This window comes from Colletotrichum orchidophilum (genome assembly GCF_001831195.1).
Source record: "Colletotrichum orchidophilum strain IMI 309357 chromosome Unknown Scaffold_2.1, whole genome shotgun sequence".
NCBI lineage: Eukaryota > Fungi > Ascomycota > Sordariomycetes > Glomerellales > Glomerellaceae > Colletotrichum > Colletotrichum orchidophilum.
The window spans coordinates 195,343-215,430 of record NW_019172958.1 but is presented as its reverse complement, the minus strand read 5'-3'; the positions used below and the strand labels follow the sequence as shown (position 1 = coordinate 215,430).

At 18.2% G+C, this 20,088-nt stretch overlaps 3 protein-coding genes across 3 annotated transcripts; all 3 read right to left on the bottom strand.

The window, feature by feature from the left end:
* Positions 1 to 3,398: 3,398 nt before the first annotated feature.
* On the bottom strand, positions 3,399 to 3,548 carry CORC01_00202 (uncharacterized protein; the record flags this gene model as incomplete). Its single annotated transcript, XM_022611860.1, has 1 exon — positions 3,399 to 3,548. A coding segment is annotated over one exon (150 nt), but the record flags the coding sequence as incomplete, so codon positions are not given.
* A 15,674-nt stretch (positions 3,549 to 19,222) lies between these two features.
* CORC01_00201 (uncharacterized protein) lies at positions 19,223 to 19,351 on the bottom strand (the record flags this gene model as incomplete). Its single annotated transcript, XM_022611859.1, has 1 exon — positions 19,223 to 19,351. A coding segment is annotated over one exon (129 nt), but the record flags the coding sequence as incomplete, so codon positions are not given.
* Positions 19,352 to 19,771: 420 nt separating this feature from the next.
* CORC01_00200 (uncharacterized protein) lies at positions 19,772 to 19,921 on the bottom strand (the record flags this gene model as incomplete). The annotated part of the gene is made up of 1 exon (XM_022611858.1): positions 19,772 to 19,921. A coding segment is annotated over one exon (150 nt), but the record flags the coding sequence as incomplete, so codon positions are not given.
* Positions 19,922 to 20,088: the final 167 nt, after the last annotated feature.

The following is a 20,088-nucleotide window of genomic DNA, read 5'->3' as shown; positions in this document are numbered from 1 at the left end:
ACGAATTATAAGATAAAAGATTTATAAAATATTATTTAGGAATTCGGATTATATAAAGTAAAAAAAATAAAAAGATCTATTTTATATATAACGCTTATATAAAAAATATAGTTAAAAAGTTCGACCTTATAAATAATATTTATCTAACTACGCTATTATTTACGGGCGATTTAAAAGCGTATAAAGACTAATTTATACTTATATAAATAAAAGTATACTAAAAGAAAATAAGATCGGTCTTTTATATTTTAATATTAATATATCCGGACTATACATAGGCGGTTTTAACGTTATTTAAACATTTTAAAAACCTAAGTCCTAAATACCTTCGGGTAATAAATTAGGTTATTAAATATTTATATAGGATACGCTATTTAGCGATTTGTTACGGCGCATAAAGGGGTAAAATTAGTTAAGAATTTAATTATAACCTACCCTTATTTATAACCGGCGATACTTTTTTTATAAATAATAAAGCTATAAAAAGGTTATTATAAAGGTATATCGTAATTTTTTTAATAACCTAATCTAATAAAAAGCGTCTAAATAATTAATAATAACGACCTTTATAACTAAAATAGAGCTCTTTTATTTATAAAAAACTATTAAAAAGATAATAGCGCTATAAAGACTTTTTCGTAACTTTATATTTGATTTAAAAACCTTTTATATAGTTTATTATAATAATAAATAAATAATTAGATTAATAATAGCGGATATAGAAAGGGTTTTTATGCGCTTATATTATATAAATATTTAAAATATATAGTTCTATTAAAAGTACGCTATTAGCTATTTAAAAATTAAATATATAGTTACAAAAGATATATTAATAAACGGTCTTATAAAAAACCTAATTAAAAAAAAGTTCTTAAGTTTTAAAACTTATTTAAATTTAATAAACGTACGAAGAATAGTTACGAAAAAAATATAAGCATAGGAAATTAATAATTTAATTATAGTTCGAACCCCGAAGGGCGTTTATCGGAAAGTAACCTGCCCCATAAGGCTATATTAAATAAAAATTAATTATTTTATAAGGTTATATTAAAAATAAAAATAATAAAAATAAAAACGATAGTTTTAAAAAGCGTATTTAACTATTATTATTAACGGCGGCGTAAATAAAAAATTTCTTTTTTAATAATATTAAAAATATAACGGTTTTTAATAATAAAATTAGTAAAATATATAAAAACGTTATTATTATTATTTTATTAAAAAGAATTACTTATAATAGTAAACTTAGCTTTTTTTTTAATTTTTTTAAAAGCGAGAGAGGATTTAAAGTTTTTAGTTTTATAGACGGCGGAGCGGGCGTAAGTAAGAGTTTAGTATTATTAATTAAAAGCTTATAAAACAGATTTTTAAAGACTTACGTAGGAGTTAATAAAAGGGTTATTAATTAAAAAGCTTATTAAACGAATTATAAAAAGGTAGATATTAAATAAAATAATAATATAAATACGACCGTTTTAAAAATACTTAGCGTATTTATTTTTAATATAAGAGGCCTTTTCCGTAGTAATAAAATACGTATAATACGCTTCGGTACTTTTATTAAATTTTATTAAAGTAAGGTAAGAAATATAAAGAACGGGATTTAAAATATTAAGCTTTTTTTTTATATTTTTTTTTATTATAATAGCTTTACTTTTAGCTTTATTTTTAAATATAACTATAAGTAAAGCCGTACTGACCTTAGATTTAGTTAAGGATTTAACCGTTTTAATAAAGGTAGTATAGATATTAATACTTTTTTTTTATTTATAAATTATTTAAATACGTTAAGAATAACGTTTTAAAAAGTTTAAAAAAAAAAATTTATAAGCCTTAGCGACGGCTTTTTTAAAAGCGTTATTAAAAACGGCCTTACGGTTTATTTTCTTAACCCGCTACTTAAGCTATTAATATAAGAGCTTTTTTTTTTTAAAATTAATAAAGTAAAAATTAGAGGAGGTTTACGACTCCTCCTTTTTTTTTACCTCCTCCTTAAGGTTTTAAGGCCTTTATTAATAAGCTCGTTAGCCTCTTTTTTAATAATGGCCTTAGCGGCGGCGTTAATAGTGCGTTTAATAGCGGCGGCGGCGTAAGTAGCGGCCTTCTTAACCTTAACGGCGTAAGCGGCCTAGGCGCGCTCGGCGGCGCCTTTTTTAATAAAAGTAATACCGGCTATTATATATATATATATATTTAATTACTATATTATAATTTATTAGCGTTAAAAAAGGGTTGCGCAAGGCTAAAAACTAGCCTAAAAGATTTATAAAAACGATTTATAAAAAGGTTAAAAAAGAAAAGAGATTTAATAAAAAGGTAAGTAATAGAAAAAAGGTATTTTTATTATTTATTAGCCTACTTAGGTAATAACTTAACGACCGACCTTATAATAATTTATTTACTAATAAATACATATAATAATAATAATAACGCGTTTATATAAATATATTATAACGCTATTATTTATAAAATAGTATAGGATTATTATTCCTAACAAGTTCTTTTTATTAAACTTATTTTCTTTTATTAATTATTTTTATATTTATTTAAAAAGGATATAAAAAGGATTTATATATGCGATTTAATTATAAATAGCTTTATAATTAAGGGGGTATATCGTAAGAGGTCTAGCGTATAGCTATATATAACTAAAGTAGTACCTATTTAAATACGCTTATTAACTTACTTCCTAAGCGCCCTTAGCCGGTATATCTACCTAATCGATCTATAAAAGATCCTCTCAAAAAGATAAGCATTTTAGACTATAAGAACTACGTTTCTACGCTCCTGGCCTGCAACAAGTTTTTAAATACCGGCTCTAGGAGTAAGATATAAAAAACCGGGTAATATCGTATCGTATTTAAGAGTTTTAATTTAAAATTAATTAATAAATTTTTTTTAATAATTTCGAAAGGTTTAAATTTTTTATAATTTAATTTATCGCTTAGTCGTTTTATTTTAATGTTATAGCGAAGGAGGTATATATTATTTCTTTTTTTTAAAGTTAATTTACTAATTTTTAATTTATTAATATATTTTTTTATTCGCTATTATATAAATTCGAGGTTTAGGAAGGCTTTTTTTTAGATTTTTTTAAGTTTATTTATGTTTATTACGGTTTTTATAGCTTATGGTCCTTTGCGTGTTTTTTTATATATAGTTAATTAAAATCCGTAGTTAAAGTAAAAAAGGGATTTTTTTATATTTTTATTAATTACGCTGTTATATATAAACTAGGCTATTAGTAATAATATTACTTAATTATCTTAGTTATAATTTATATAATAGCGGAGGTATATTTTAAGAATTTAGTTAATTCTTTTTATTTATTTATCGGTTTATAAATAAAAAAAGGTCGATAATTTATAATCTATACCGAGCTATAAAATTAAAAATCTTTAAAACTTAATAATAAATAACTTATCTTTATTAAAAACTATTTCCTTAGGCAAACCGTAATTAATAATAACTATTTTAAAAAAGGTATATACTAATTTTTTAATATTATTTACTTTTTTATATAATATAAAATAAGTAAACTTAATAAGTCGGTCGACGATAATTAAGATATTATCGTATTATATATTCATAAGTAGTTTTTTAAACTTTAATAATTTAATAATAAAGTTTTAAAAAATTAAATACTATACTTTTAATAGTATTAATAAAAGTTATAGCTCTTTATAAGGCTTATAAAGGCTATTTTTATTTTTTTTATAAATATCGTAGCCCTTAATAACTTTAACGATTTTTATTCTTATAACGGTTTTATTATAATATTAATAAATCCGTTTTTATATCTTTATAATACCTTAGTAACTATATACTCGAGTATTATAAACTTTTATAATAAGCTTAGGAATTATTTTTTTAAACGGGCTAGTATTAACTCTTCTAGCTATTATAAAGAGTTTTATAATAGGTATAAAATTACCGTTATTGTTATATTTAAAGATTACTTATATTTCTTTAAGGACCGTAATTTTATAATTAAATCGTTTACTAAAAGCGTTTACTCTACCGTTTTTTAAACCTTTTTAATAAATAATTCGAAAATTAAATTTTAATAAAAATTCACTTTATTTAATTTATCGTTTATTTAAATTCTTATTTATCATAAAATTCGTAAGGTTTTTATAATCTATATAAATAATAACTTTATATTTAATATTTAAAAGCTATAGTCTCTATTTTTTAAAAGTTTTAATTATAATTATTAATTTTTTATTATAAATTTGTTAATTTAATTCTACTCTATAAAATATTTCAAAATAAAATATATAAAAGTAAAGTACTTTTTATTAATCTCGTTATTTTAAAATAACTTTTATAATAAAATCCGAGGCGTCGATCTTAACTTTAAACAATTTTTTTAAATCTAGGATTATAGTTATTAATTCTAAAATAATTAAGTCCTTAACTTTATTAAAAGCTTTTTTATATTTTTTATTTTAAATAAAGGTTATATTTTTTTTATTAAGTTATTAAGAGGTTTAATAATATTAGCGTAGTTTTTAAGGAATCGTTAGTAAAAGTTAACGAATTTTAAAAATAATTATATGTTTTTAATGTTAATAAGTATAGGTTAGTTTTTAATTATTATTATTTTAAATATTTATATATAGATTTATTTTAATATGATTATATAGCTAAAGAAATCTATTTTTTATATATAAAATTCGTATTTATTAAGCTTAGCGAAAAGCTTTATATTTTAAAGTTTTTAGAATATTATATAAACGTGTTTTTTATATATCTCGAAATTAAAAAAGAAAATAAAGATATCGTTAAAATAAACGACTATGAAGATATCGATATACTTCCTAAGTATATAATTAATTATTATTTAAAATATAGTGGGTACGTTAATAAGTTTAAAAGGCATAACTAAGTATTTATAAAATCCTTTATAAGTTCAGAATACCGTCTTCTATTTATTTCCTTTTTTAATTTTAATTTAATTAAATACTCCTTTAAGGTTTATTATAATAAACTATTAAGCTCCGTATAATATTTCCTTAAGTTCTACGATAAGGGGTAATAAATAATAATTTTTTTTAATAATTTTATTAAGTTTTTTATAATTAATTATAAGTCTAAGCTTTTTTTTATTTTTCTTAAGTATAAAGAAGATTAGTATTTTTATTAGAGAAAATAATAATTTAATATAACCTTTTTTAAATTTATTATTAATATACTCGTTAAGTTCGTTACGTTTAAATTAATTTATAAAGTATAGTAAATAAAACTTAGGTTATATTTTTTTTTTAATTCGATCTTTATATTTTAATTATTATATTTTAATAATTCTATTTTTTTTTTAAAACGAATAGTTTTATATAAATCCGATATTTTTTAAGTATAATTTAGAATAGGTCCGATCCTTGATCGTCCGTATTAAGTACGAATATTTTAATAAGTTTTATCGTTTTAATAAAGGCGATATATTTAATTTATTTTTGTTTGTTAAGTATTATATAAGACTTATTTAAACCCTTTTTTTTAAATCGTTTAGTAATTAAGTTTATTTAATAAAATTAGCCGGTTTTTTAATTTATTTATAAATTATACTTTCGTAACTATAAGATTCTTAAGATAACGTCGGTATCTCCGATTTTTATAATATTATATTTTAATTATTTTAATTAATTATTAATATATATTATAAAATATATAGTCTTTTAGTTAATATATCTGTTGTTATAATTAACTTATTTTTTTTTTACTATTTATAAAATATATAAGTTCGTTTTTTATATTTATAATAGTTTATATTTATTTACCGTTCTTAGTAAGATAAAAATTCTTTAAACGCCGTTATCGATAATAATATTTATATTATATTCGTTTATTTAAAGTTTAAATCGTAAATATTTTTTATTAAGGAGTGTTATAAAATATAAGAATTTATTTATTTTAGCCGTTTTTTATTGTTCCTTTACGATTAACGTGCTTAGTTTTTTAATATTTTAAAAGCTAGTGCCCGTCTTTTTTTTATAAGCCGTTCGTAATTAATTACTAAATTAGGACGCCTTTATTTTTTAATAAATAAATATAATATATTAATAATATCGTAAATATCGTTTATTTTTTTATTAATAGGTTCTCTCTTTTTAAAAAATAATTTATAGTTTTTAAATACTTTAATATTAAATTATATATTTAAAATATATCGGTTATATAAATAGTTTTTTAAATCCTTAGTAAGCTAATTTAATTCTTTTTAAAAGCTTATAGATTCTTATTATTTTAACTACTTATTTAAATCGGCTTCTTTTTTAGTAATAAAATTGTTAATATTAAATAGTATTTTATAATTAATTTTTAATTAAGTACGTTGTTAAGCGACTTTACGAGGTTTGTTTAAGTTATAAAGCGATTATTAACTTATTAGCTATTCGTAATCCGATATATTAATATTATCTAGGAGGGGGTTATAGTTTAGTCCCTCAATATTAGATTTTATAAATATATTATTAATAGTTTTTTTACTTAAGTTATTTAATTTAATACTTTTTTTAAACGCAGGGAAGTTTTATTTTAAATAGAGTATATTGTCTTTTGTTATTATTTTAAGTTATTTATATATTTATTATTTTAAAATAATAAGGATTATTTTTATAATTAGATATTAAAGAATATAAATATTTATTATATAATAGGCCTCGCTTAGTTCCTTAATATATTAATAATAACGTTCTTTTAATATCTAAAGTCTATATATTAAATATATAATATCTATTTCTTTATCGATTTCGTATTTTAATTAAAAAAGGTTTTTTTTTGTTTTAGCTTTTAGTCGTTTTTAGAGTCGTTATTAAAATAGGATAAATATTACTTTTATATCTAATCGCTTTTTCTTTAATAATCGGCTAGCTTTATAATAATTAATTAATATACGGATATAATCTTTATTATAATTTTTTATTATTAAAAAGCGATATTCATAATATTAAATTATTTTATTAAGTATTTATCGTATTATATAAATAAATTTATTTAAAATCTGTATTTTATAAGCTAAGATCTCGTTTTTTAATTAAAATAAGTCGTTTTTATTTTTAATTATTATCTTTTTTTTTAATTTATTTCCTATTATTATAAAAGTTTACGCTTAGTTAAGAAAGCTAATAGGTTATGTCCTAACTATTTCGTATATTATTAATAATATTTAAATATACTTTTTATTATAGTTTTTAATAGTTTTAAAATATTAAACTACTTTTTATTTATTTATTATAATAAAGGTCTTATTAAAGGGTTTTTTAGGGTATTATCTTAATTATCCTTTATTATTTCGGTAGGTGAGGTAGTTATTGTTATAGTATACGGTTTAAAAGAGTGATTTATAAGGTATTTTTTTAAAAGTAATATTAATTTATTTCTTAAGGATAGGTCGTTATTAAATTTATTTAAGCTATTTATAATTTTTAGTTATATATCTTAGTTTATTATAGTTATAATATTTAAATTTTTTTTTTAACGGGATTAGTTTTGTTTTGTTATATTAAGGTTTATAAATTTGTTATATTATTTATAAGCGGTGGTTTATTAGGGATTATTATTTTTGTTATAACGGTATTTTTAATTAAAGTTATGTTAAGGTTATTATTAATATTTACGTTTTAAATTAGGTTTTTATCGTTATTTTTTTTTTTATAAAAACGGTTATTAATTTTAATTATAAGTTTAGTATATTAAAAGAAATCGTTTAGTTTGTCGATCTTAATAAGTTCGTTTTTAATTTTATTTTTTAATCCTTAATAAAATATAAAAATTTTAATATCGTTAATAAGATTAAGTTAAGTATTAAGGCGTTTAAACTCGGCTAAATAGTTTTTTATTAATTTAATTTATTAAAATTATAATATATTACGCTTAGCTTATTATTTTTTATTTAGATTTTAAAAAAACGATTTAAAAGCTTTTTCGAACCTATCGAAATTATAATAAATATATCGTACTTTGATAGAGTATTTATTAAAAGTTTTTTTTTTAAAATATTTTTTTTAAAAGGGTTCGAATTATTTAAAAACTTATTTTTTAAAAAAGCTAATAGTATATACGACCTTCTCGATTTCGTTATTAAAAATTTTTTAATAAAAATTCTAAAAGTTTTTAATTTAAATTAAGAATCTTTTTAAAGTTCTAAAGGTCCTATTAAAAGTAATAAGTATATTAAGTTTAAGCTTTTATTATTTTTTATTAAAAAGGGTAATAACGATATTAATAGTATTTTAAAATATATTTATTTAATTAATAAGGTTTAAGGCTTTTTAACGTTTATTTTTAAGTTTTTTAAATATAATATTAAATATTTTTTATATTTCGGTAATGTCGCGGTCGTTTTTGGCTTAAGCTTTTATTAATCGGGTAGTAATAGTATTAAAGAGGTTTATTAATTTTTTATTATATTAAATACTTTAATTAATAATACGGTGTATTTAGGCGTACGTTATCTTATTAAAGACCGCGTCCCCGTTAAAGTTATATTTAATATTAAATATCTTTACGTCTCCTTTAGCTTAAGCTAGCTTAGTATTTAAAGCCTAGGGCTTTTTATTTTTATTAAAAGAGGATTCGATAAATATTATTCGTATTATTTAGTGAGTTTTTATAGAATCGACTTATTAAATAGGAGTAATTAAAGTATTACGATCGGCTAATCGTAATAAGGTTTATATTAATAAAAGTCGGGGCTGCGATATTTATAAATAATAGTCGTTATAAAAATAGCTTTAGTAAAGTTATTATTTATAAATCGTAAGATAAATAAGATTTTAATAATTAATTATAATCTTATTAAATAAGTTTTTAATAAAGATAGTTAAAAGTAATTATTAAATCTAATATAAAAATTAATTATTAAAAAAGCTATAGAAATCTGTTTTTAAACTTAGCTCGGGCTATCTTATATATAAATTTTAATTATAAATATATTTTTTATAATATTTTATTTACTATTATCCGATTATTTACTAAACGGTCGTCCGTTTTATATTTTTATAATCGCTTATTTTATTTATTTATGAGCGTCCGTTTTTTATTTTATTGTACGATCGTAGTTATATAACTTATTTATAGTTCTTTCGTCCTAAGGGAGGCCGTTTAAGTTTTTATTTATTATATATATAGTGTGGTAGCCGCCGTAGGTCTTATAGGGCAGGGCCCTAGTTTAGTAATGCGTGTTAGGTCGTAATATTTAAGTACTTAGCTATATTATTATAATTATAAAATTAAAACGTATTAAAATAAATAAAAAGTAAAAATAAATAAAAAAACAATTATAAAAATATTACTACTAAGTATTATATTAACTTAAATATTTTATGTTTAAAAAATAATAATTTAATAACTTTTTAACTTTATTAAACTAAATTAAATTTTAAAAAACCTATAATAATTTTATAAATTTTTAATATAAAAATACCGCTGCCACGCGCTATATTAACTTAGTATTTTTATATTTAAATAGCGACGGCTTAATAAATTTTTTACCTTATTAAATTAAATTAAATTTTAAAAAACTAACGATAGTTTTATAAATTTTAAAATTTAAATTTTAAAATTACGATATATTTATTTTTATATCTTTTTTAATTTAAATATTTTATTATATTATTATAATTCTTAAGTTTTTATAAATTAATATAATAAGTATAAAAAAAATATTAATATAATTTAAAAATAACGGATATAATAATTAATAAAACGGCGAAAATATATTTAATTTTTTTAATTATATAAATATAAATATTAATAAATTATAAATATTATTTATTATAATAAGCCGAGGCCGACGTATTATTGATAAATAAATAATTAAAAAAATACTTTATTTAATAAATAGAAAAATATAAAAAGCTAATAATAATCTAATTAACGACCTTATTATTTAATATTAATATAAAATTAAAATTTTTAGTAATAAATATATTTTATAAAATGCTTTATTATCGCCTTAATAACGCAATATAAGAGATAATATAATATTAAAAACCTAAGTAATAAATTAAAACGCTATTATTTTATAATTTATAATAATATTAAAAAAGAATTTATAAATTAATTATTAAAATTATAACTATTTAATTTATTAAAAGAGTTATAAAAAGCTTTTTATTATAATTATTATTTTTTTAATAAAAACGTAACGATAATATAAATAAGTGTCGGATTAGAAGCCTAATTCGACCTCGAGTCAGCGCTAGCGTAGGGGCCATCTAAGGGTCTTTATATTAACGTTTAACCGGCGATTTAATTAACGATTAAAACCTTTTTTTTCCACTTTACGTAAAGATTAATATAAAAGTAATTAACTTTTTATTATTATAATTCGATTAAATAAATAACTTTATAATTACGTAAATTAATATTAATTAATAGTTTAACTATTATTATAAATTAATAAAGCTATTATAAAATAAAAAAGGCGACTTTTTAATACCGTATAAGATAAAAAAATCGTATTATTTTAACTTTTTATAAAGACTAAAAGAAACGACTTTTTAACGTCGTACGGAATAAAAAATTTTCGATTTTCTAAATTTTTATTAAAAAAAGGCGTTTATTATATTAATAATGTTTTTAAATAATCTATTAATAAAACCGCTTAGGTTAATTACTAATTATTAAAAAAATCCTTCTTTTTTATACCTTTTTAATTTTAAAAAACCCTTTTTTTTACTTTTTTTTTTATTTATTTTTTATAATAAATATGTAAATTTATTTATTTTATATTTATATTAATTATAATCGGATCGCGCGATATTTATATTTATTTTATAGTTTATAAAATCTAAATATAAAATAAAAACGTAAATAATAAATTATATAATTTATTTAATTTTATAAACGTAAAAAATAAGCCTTTAATAAGGATATATATAAGCGCTGTACGATTAATAATTAAAAAAATCTTTTAAATAAATCATATTTACGCTTTATAATAAAAGTAAAAGTAAAAAAGGCAGCCCTAATGAACTTAAAATATATAACGATTAGATTAAAAAAGAGATTAAAAATATAGGGTAAACCTCGTAGGATCTTATTTAATTTAACCTCTTTTTTAACTCTTTTACTACTTTTTTAAATAAATAAATAGAATACTACTTTAATAACGATTTATAAATAAAAACGAGGCTATTATAAAAATTTTTAAATTTAATTAACCTATTATAAGTATTTATTATATAAAGGTAATAAGTATCCTTATAATTTAATAATAAGCGTTAAAAGAAAAGGCTAAGGCTAAAGTAATCTTAAAAAAAAAAGATTAAAAACGGATTTAAAACGGTCTTTTTATATTTATTAAAAAGAAATAAATTATTAAATAATAATAATTTGTTTAATAAACGTATACACTTCCCGGGTATTTATTTAAAAAGAAACGTATATATTTAAAACGTTATTAAATTAATTATAATTTATTTTAATAAAATATAATAAAACCGTTTAAATTAAATAAAAAAAGCTTATAATAATTAAAAACGGTATTAAAAGCTTATTTATAAAATAAAAGATAAATATAAAAAAATATTATAAAATAAACCTAAGGCGCGGGAATTAATTTAATTTTTAATAATAAGTCGAGCGACGATAAAAGGTTATTATTACTATTTTTAAACAAGTTAAATTTTAGTATATTAAAAATTAATATAACGATCGTTTTAAATTTTAATATAGGCCGTAATACGACCTTAAGCGAGTTAAGCTAAACGTAAGTAAAAGTATTTATTTTAAATTAATAAATTACTATTAATATCTAAATATATTAAAAAAAATAGTTATATAATGATACGGACGATCTCGGTAATAATTAAATTAATACGGCGTTACTATTTATAATCGAAATATATTATAAATAAAATTTAGCTAAGCGAACTTTATTTTATTATATAATTAATAACCTAGGCTATTAGCCTAACGATTAATTTAAATTCGTAAATAAATAGATTATTAAAAAGTTTAATAGATTTATTTATAATAATAAGGTCTTATTAAACTAAACGCTAACGAAATAGTTTTATAAAACCTTTATAATAACGGTTTAAATAACTAATTTCTTAATTTAATTTAAAACGTAAATTAACTAAGTAATTAATCGATTTAAATAATTCATTTAACAGATTAAAGAGCCCGAATTTTTATTTAAAATTATAAACGGAGCTATTTCGGCTTTAAAATCTATACTAATTAAAAAGATATTATTAAAAATAAGGTTATTATTATTTTTATAAACTTTTATTATAGGTAGCAAATCGTTAGTAAAAACGAGGCTATTTAACTTTATTTAATTAAATAAAAATATTAAATTGCGATTAATTAATTATAATTAACACTGGTTTAATCCCTTTTTTTAAATAAGCCGTAAAGATTTAAATTTAAAAGCGGCTAACGTATAATAACTAACCGATTTAAATAAAATCTTTTTTAAAAAAAAGAAGTATTTAAGGGGAAAATATAAAGTTTTATAAGAGATTTTAATTATATTTTATATTAATTATTAAAAAACTAAAATCTAAAACTATTAATATTATTTAAGAATTATTATCGTTTTTATTGAAAAAGCTAAAGAATATTATTATTAAATCATATATATATATAATATTTAATTAAAACGACTTTATTACGATTATTAACGCTTTTTAAAGCCGTTTTAAAATTAATAATTAAAAAAAAGGGCTTCTTATTAAACTTAAAACCTTATCGTTCGGATTAATAATAAAAAAAATAAAAGGTAAACTAAAAATAAAAATCTTTAAAAAGCTTATTTTATAGATCGATAAAATTAATAAAACCTTATTAATAAAGGGAATTAATAAATAAAAGGTCGATTATTTATTAATTATAATTTTACAAGTTAATAAAATAATATTTATTTTATTAAACTAGCTTAATAATTATAAAGCGCTTTATATTTAATTTAAAACCGGGTTTAATATTAAAACTAAAATACCTAAATAATAATAATTTTAGATCGATGAAGAATTATATTAATAATATTAAATTAACCGTATTTATAACGGTAAAAGAAAAAAAATTAAATACGGCGCCCGATTATAAAATTAAAATAAAAAAATAGCTCCGGACGGCCTTTAAAAGCCTCTTATAATAAAGTTCCATAGATTTTAAAAGTACTATGTATATTAAAAAAAAGGCTATTAATTTAATAGTTATTTAAAAAAAAACCGAAGTATACAAGCGATATAAAAAGGTAAAAAGAACCGTTAATAAAACTAATTTAATTAAATATAATTAGTTTTTTATTGATTATAAAAGTAAATCGCCCGAGGTTATAAACTTTATTATAAGGTTTAAAAATATAAAAAATCTAACCGTTTATTTAATTAATAATAATAAGGATCTAAACGTTTTAAATAAGACTTAATAGCTTTATTTTACTTTGTTAATAACTAATTATTTAATATTTAATAAAAAGCAAGCCGTAGAAGTTTTAAATAAATAAGCTTTCCTTTACGACTAGCTACGATCTATTAATAAAAAGATTACTTAACCTCAAAACTTTTTAATCTAATCTAAAATAAAAACCTCTTATTTTTAACTTTAAATAAATAAAAAAAAAGGTAATTTTAAAAAAAAAATAGGCTTAGTAATAGCATTAAAACCTTTTTTATATAATTTAATTAACTAAATAAAAAGGATCGTATAGATTTATTTTATTAATAATCGATATGAATTAAAAACTTTTTGAAAGATTATATTAAATATAAGAGTTTTAAAATAATTAATAAAAAGAAAAAGGTAGTTTTAAGTTTTAAAAAAAATTTATTTAGCTAAATTTAATATTACTAAAGCCGGTATCGTTAAGATTACGTTCGGACTAAATAAATAGCTCGTCGGGATTAAAATAGTTAATATTTAAACCTAATTTAGTATTATAACTTTTTATATATTATTTATTAATATTTTTTTTTTATACTTAGTAAATATAAATCGCTTTAATATTATATTTAAAAACTTTATAAATAAGATTATTAATAGTAAAGCTTTTAAAATTATTAAATGATAATAAGGCTACGTTTTTATAAAGTTTAAGACTAATATTTTATTAATTTGTTATTTTATAAAGACTAAACTATAGCGCTTTTATTAAAGGTTCGGTTATTTATCGGTTTAAAAGTTTTATACTCTACTTAAGTAATTAAATAACGATATTAAAATCATAATAATAAAATATTTAATTAAGTTCTATTATTAATATTAAATAAACGTATAAAGCCCGCGGCGATTTAAATTTAAAATTTATAACGAGCTTAACTTTAATTAAAAAATAATAATAAACGTTTTTTATTTAAATAGCTAATTAGTTTTTTATATAATTAATTTAATTACTTTTTTCTAAATAGGGTAGTTTTTTACTGATTTTTATATAAAAACGGTTTAAGTAATATTAAAAGCGTAGTAAATTAATATATATTAAGGCCTACCTAATAATATACAAATTAATACCAGAACGAATTTTAAATTTATTAAATTTAAAAAGAATATTAAATTATATAAAATCCAATTAAAAATAATATTAGTTAAGGCCTATTATAATATTAATAAAATCAAATAAGCTTATTAATAGTTAAAAAAAGCGTTTAAAATTATTAAAAATAAAAGCCTTAATTTTATAAATAATAATTATTTATAAATAGTATTAAAGTATTATAATAATACTACCGGATTATAAGGTTTAATTTTAACGCTATTAATATTTAAATTATATTTTAAAACTACTACTTCGTCGCCGCCGTCGCTTAATATTATTTAAAAAGTATAAATAATTAAGAAAGTAATACGAACTTTATAAGATCTAAGGGTAAAAAGGTAGGTTAGCGAAGCCTTAGTAATATATAACGGGCTTAATATATTATAAAATCTTAATATTTTATTAAATTTAAATATATAAATTTAGAAAGATATTATAAATAAATAGACTAGATTATATAATTTAATCTCTATCGATAAGCGCTTTTATATAATTATAAAAAATCGAGACTAACTATTTAAAGTCGTAATAACGGCGATCCGATTATATAATTAAATAAATAAAAAGATAATTTATAAAGAAAAAAGAAAAGAGTTAAAAGAGGTCGAATAGTTACCTCTTATTTAAAAAAGTAAAGATTAAATCGATTAATTAAAAATCGTTTTTAATAAGATTATCGTAATTAATAAATTAGATAATTAATTATTAAATCCGCCGCGACGGCGGCAAAGTCGGCTTTAAAAAAACTTAATTCTATAGCTTTTTAACTATAATAGATTAATTAATAATTATATCGATATTTTCTATTTAGCTAAAAAAAAGAATTTCGAACTAGCTTTTAAACTATAAAAAAAAAGGATTCTTATTATAAAAAGTAAGCCTTACGAGGCTTTAAATATCGTTAAAATAAAAACCTTACGAAATCGAAGTATATATCGCTTTATTTTATACGATCTAAATAAATATACTAATCTATAGATTTTTAAATTATATATAATTTAAAAAATTAAAAATAAAAGAACTAATACGCCGTATAAAAAATCTCGTTACGTAATCTAAAAATATAGCGATATTAAAAAAATAAAATTTTTTATATAATCGCCGACGGTTTAAAAAAATAGCTAATAATTAATACTAATTTTAATCCTTTTTTTTATTCAAAACGGATATTATATATAAAATAAAGATATTACGTAAATATATACGCAATCCGCTACTAATTTAACATAAAAAATCTTTACTTACTTTTTAAAAAAAATAATTAGTAAATATTTAAAAAGTACGATTATCGAAATACTTAAACTATTATATAAATTAATAAAATCGAAAACCTATTAATAAGCGACTTATTACGATTTCTATATTAAATAGCTAAGTATAATTATATTAACTTATAATTTATATTTATTAATTTTTAATTATTTAAAAGGACTTTATAGGATTATTAATATATAAACCGACGATATATTAAGCGTATTTAATATCGAATTTATATAAAAGGAAAATAAAAAGTTTAAAAAGGCCGGATTTATTATTAAATTAAAAGAGATCTTTACTACTAATTATTTACTAACGTTTAATAGCGGGATCTTTATAATTAAAAGTAATACCGTTATTTTTTATTAAAAAAATAAAAAAAAAATTACTTTCGTTAACTTTATATTATTTAATTAGTAAAAAAAATATTAAATAAAATAAATAAAAAGATCGTATATTATTAATATTTTTTAATTAAAAATAACGTTCGATACCGTAAAAGTAGCGTAAATTATAAATTTAATTAAAAAAAATATTATTATATTAAATAAACGGCTAAGTTAGTAAATAATAAACTTAGATCGCGGGCTAATTTATTATTTATTAAATTTAGCCTTTACTAAGCTTTATATTTTTATTAATAAATCGTTTATATATAACGTAAATCTAACCTCTTAACTTAAATATATTATTATTTTAATAAACGAGGTTATAAAAGACGACGAATTTATAATATACGGCAATATCGTTTATTATTTATTAATTAAAAATAAAAAAATAATTAAAAGCGTTTTAGCCTCTAAGGTCTACAGGATAGTTAATAATATCGACTTTACTTACGCGATCTCTATTATACTTAAACGGATTATAAATCGATTAACTTTATTTATAATACTAACGATTATTTATATAGATTTTTATTTATTATATAAATGCCTCGTTAAGCTAGGTACTATTAAAAAAAAGAGGCTAATGATCGATATTATAACTTTATAATAATTATATGAACAAAATAAGATTTTTAAAATCCGTTAAATTAATAACGAAAATAATTTAAGAAACGTTTTTACTAAATAAAACCTAAACCTAGGCTTAAAACAATTTATTAATAATAAAATAACTACGGTATATATAAAAAGATAAATTATATAAAAAAGGCTTAAAAAAAACGGAAAAAGAATTATAAATATTACTTTTATCGGCGTATTATATACTATTACGAAATCGTCAAATTGCTTTTTTAATTATATAAATTTAATAATATAATACAGGCCAGGAGCATAGAAACGAAGTTTTTATAATCTAAAATACTTATCCTTTTAAGAGGATATTTTATAAATTAATTAAATAAATTTACCGTCTAAAAGCGCTTAAGAAATAGGTTAATAAGCGTATTTAAACGAGTACTACCTTAGCTATATATAGCTATATGTTAGACTTTTTATAATATACCTTTTTAATTATAAAACTATTCATAACTAAATTGTATATATAAATTTTTTTTACATCTTTTTTAAATAAATATAAAAATAATTAGTAAAAAAAAATAAGTTTAATAAAAAAAACTCGTTAAGAATAGTAATTTTATATTATTTTATAAATAATAGAGTTATAATATATTTATATAAGCGCGTTATTATTATTATTATATATATTTATTAGTAAATAAATTATTATAAAGTCGGTCGTTAGGATATTATTTAAATAGGTTAATAAGTAATAAAAATTGCTTTTTTTTATTACCCGCCTTTTTATTAAATTTGTTTTTTATAACCTTTTTATAAATTGTTTTTATAAGTTTTTTAAATTAGTTTTTAACTTTATATAACCTTTTTTTAATATTAATAAATTATAATATAATAATTAAATATATATATATATATATAATAGCCGGCATTACCCTTACTAAAAAGGGCGCCGCCGAGCGTACTTAAGCCGCTTACGTATTACGGCTAGTTAATCGTAATAAGGTTTATATTAACAAAACTCGGGGCTACGATATTCGTAAATAATAATCGTTATAGGAATAGTTTTAATAAAGCTATTATTTATAAGTCGTAAAGTAAGTAAGGCTTCGGTAATTAATCGTAATCTTATTAAATAAGTTTTTAATAAAAATAGCTAAAAATAATCATAAGATTTAATATAAAGTTAATTACTACAAAAGCTATAGAAATTATAAATATAAGCCTAGCTTAAATCTATATTATATATAAGTCCCGTATATTATTAAATAGTTTTTTTATATTTAAGACCGATATTATAAAATCGGTCTTTTAAAAATAAACCGATTTTTATTTTATTAATTTATATTTAAAAACCGCTTATCGTCCGTTAATCCTTTTTATTATTAAATAACTTTTTTATAATTCTTTTAATTTATTAAAATAATATATATATTTTTATTATTTAATTATATATATAGTAAAGTAGCCGCCGTAGAGTAGTAGGGTAAGTCTTTAGTTTATTATATATATTAAATTATAATATTAAATTTTTTTTTAAAAAATTTAGTTTTATAAATTTATAAATAAATATCCGTAGCCTAGGTTAGGGCTTATTAAATTATTAATTTATTATTTTTTATAATATTAATATTATATTAAATTACGTAGAAAAATCGAGCGTTAAAATAAAAGTTAAAAAAATAAAAATAAAAGATCGTAAACGTTTAGTATTTTTAAAGTTTATTAAAACTTATTTAATTAATATTAATATATTTTATATTTATTATTTTTATATTAAAATTACGTATTAATTTAGTAAAGGGTCTTTTTATTATTAAATTTATATAGAAGTAAAGAAGCTTTGTAATAAGGTATTAATAATATCGATTTATAAATTAACTTTTTATTTTTTATTATATTCGTAATTATTAATAATTATAATTTAAAAACTTAATATTTAAAAAAAAAAAAAAAAAGGCGAGTAAAGAACTTTTAAAACTTTATAAAAAGCTAGCCCGTTTTTAATTATTAATAATAATTACTATTAATCGTTTATTTCGTATTTAAAAGACTCGGAAGTTAATATAGGATCGTTAAATTAAGACTTTTTTTTAAAGGATATAAAAAGTAAATAAGTCCGATATTTTAAAATTTATATTAAATATATATAAATGTAAAATAATCAAGGAATTATAATTCATATAGGTTTTTAATAATATAAATTAATCCTTTTTCAGGTTTAATAACGAATTCGCGTTTTTAAAACCGTTAATTCCGTTTTTTAATAATTTTTAAAAAGTTATTAAGAGTTTTAAAAATTCGTAATAAGTTCTTATATATTATCTTTATATTTATAATCTTTTTATTTAATAAAATATTTTTATTATTTTTTTTAAATTCGATAGTCAATAATTTATTCGATTTTATATTTTAATTTGTTAAATTCAACGATAATACGATCTTTTATATATAAACTTTTAAATATTAGCTCGAGGAGTAAAATATAAAAAACTAAATAATATTATATCGTATTTAAGAGTTTTAATTTAAAATTAATTAGTAAAACTTTTTTAATAATTTTAAAAAGTTTAAGTTTTTTATAATTTAATTTATTGTTTAATCGCTTCGTTTTAATATTATAATAAAAAAATTATACGTTATTTCTTTTTTTTAAAATTAGTTTATTAATTTTTAATTTATCGGCGTATTTTTTTATATATTATTATATAAACTCGAGGTTTAAAGAGGCTTTTTTTTAGATTTTTTTAAGTTTATTTACGTTTATTATGGCTTTTATAACCTATAGTCCTTTACGTACTTTTTTATATATAATTAATTAAAATCTATAATTAAAATAAAAAAGGGATTTTTTTTTATTTTTATTAACTACGTTATTATATATAAACTAAGCTATTAATAATAATAATACTTAATTATTTTAATTATAATTTATATAGTAACGGAGGTATATTTTAAAAATCTAATTAATTTTTTCTATTTATTTATCGATTTATAAGTAAAAAAAGGTTAATAGTTTATAATTTATACCGAGTTATGAGATTAATAATCTTTAAAACTTAGCGGTAAATAGTTTATCTTTATTAAAAACTATTTCTTTAAGTAAACTATAATTAATAATAATTATTTTAAAGAAAATATATATTAATTCCTTAATATTACTTACTTTCTTATATAATATAAAATAAATAAATTTAATAAGTCGGTTAATAATAATTAAAATATTATTATATTATATATTCGTAAGTAGTTTTTTAAATTTTAGTAATTTAACGATAAAGTCTTAAGAAATTAAATACTATGCTTTTAATAATATTAATAATAGTTATAGCTTTTTATAAAATTTATAAAAACTATTCTTATTTTTTT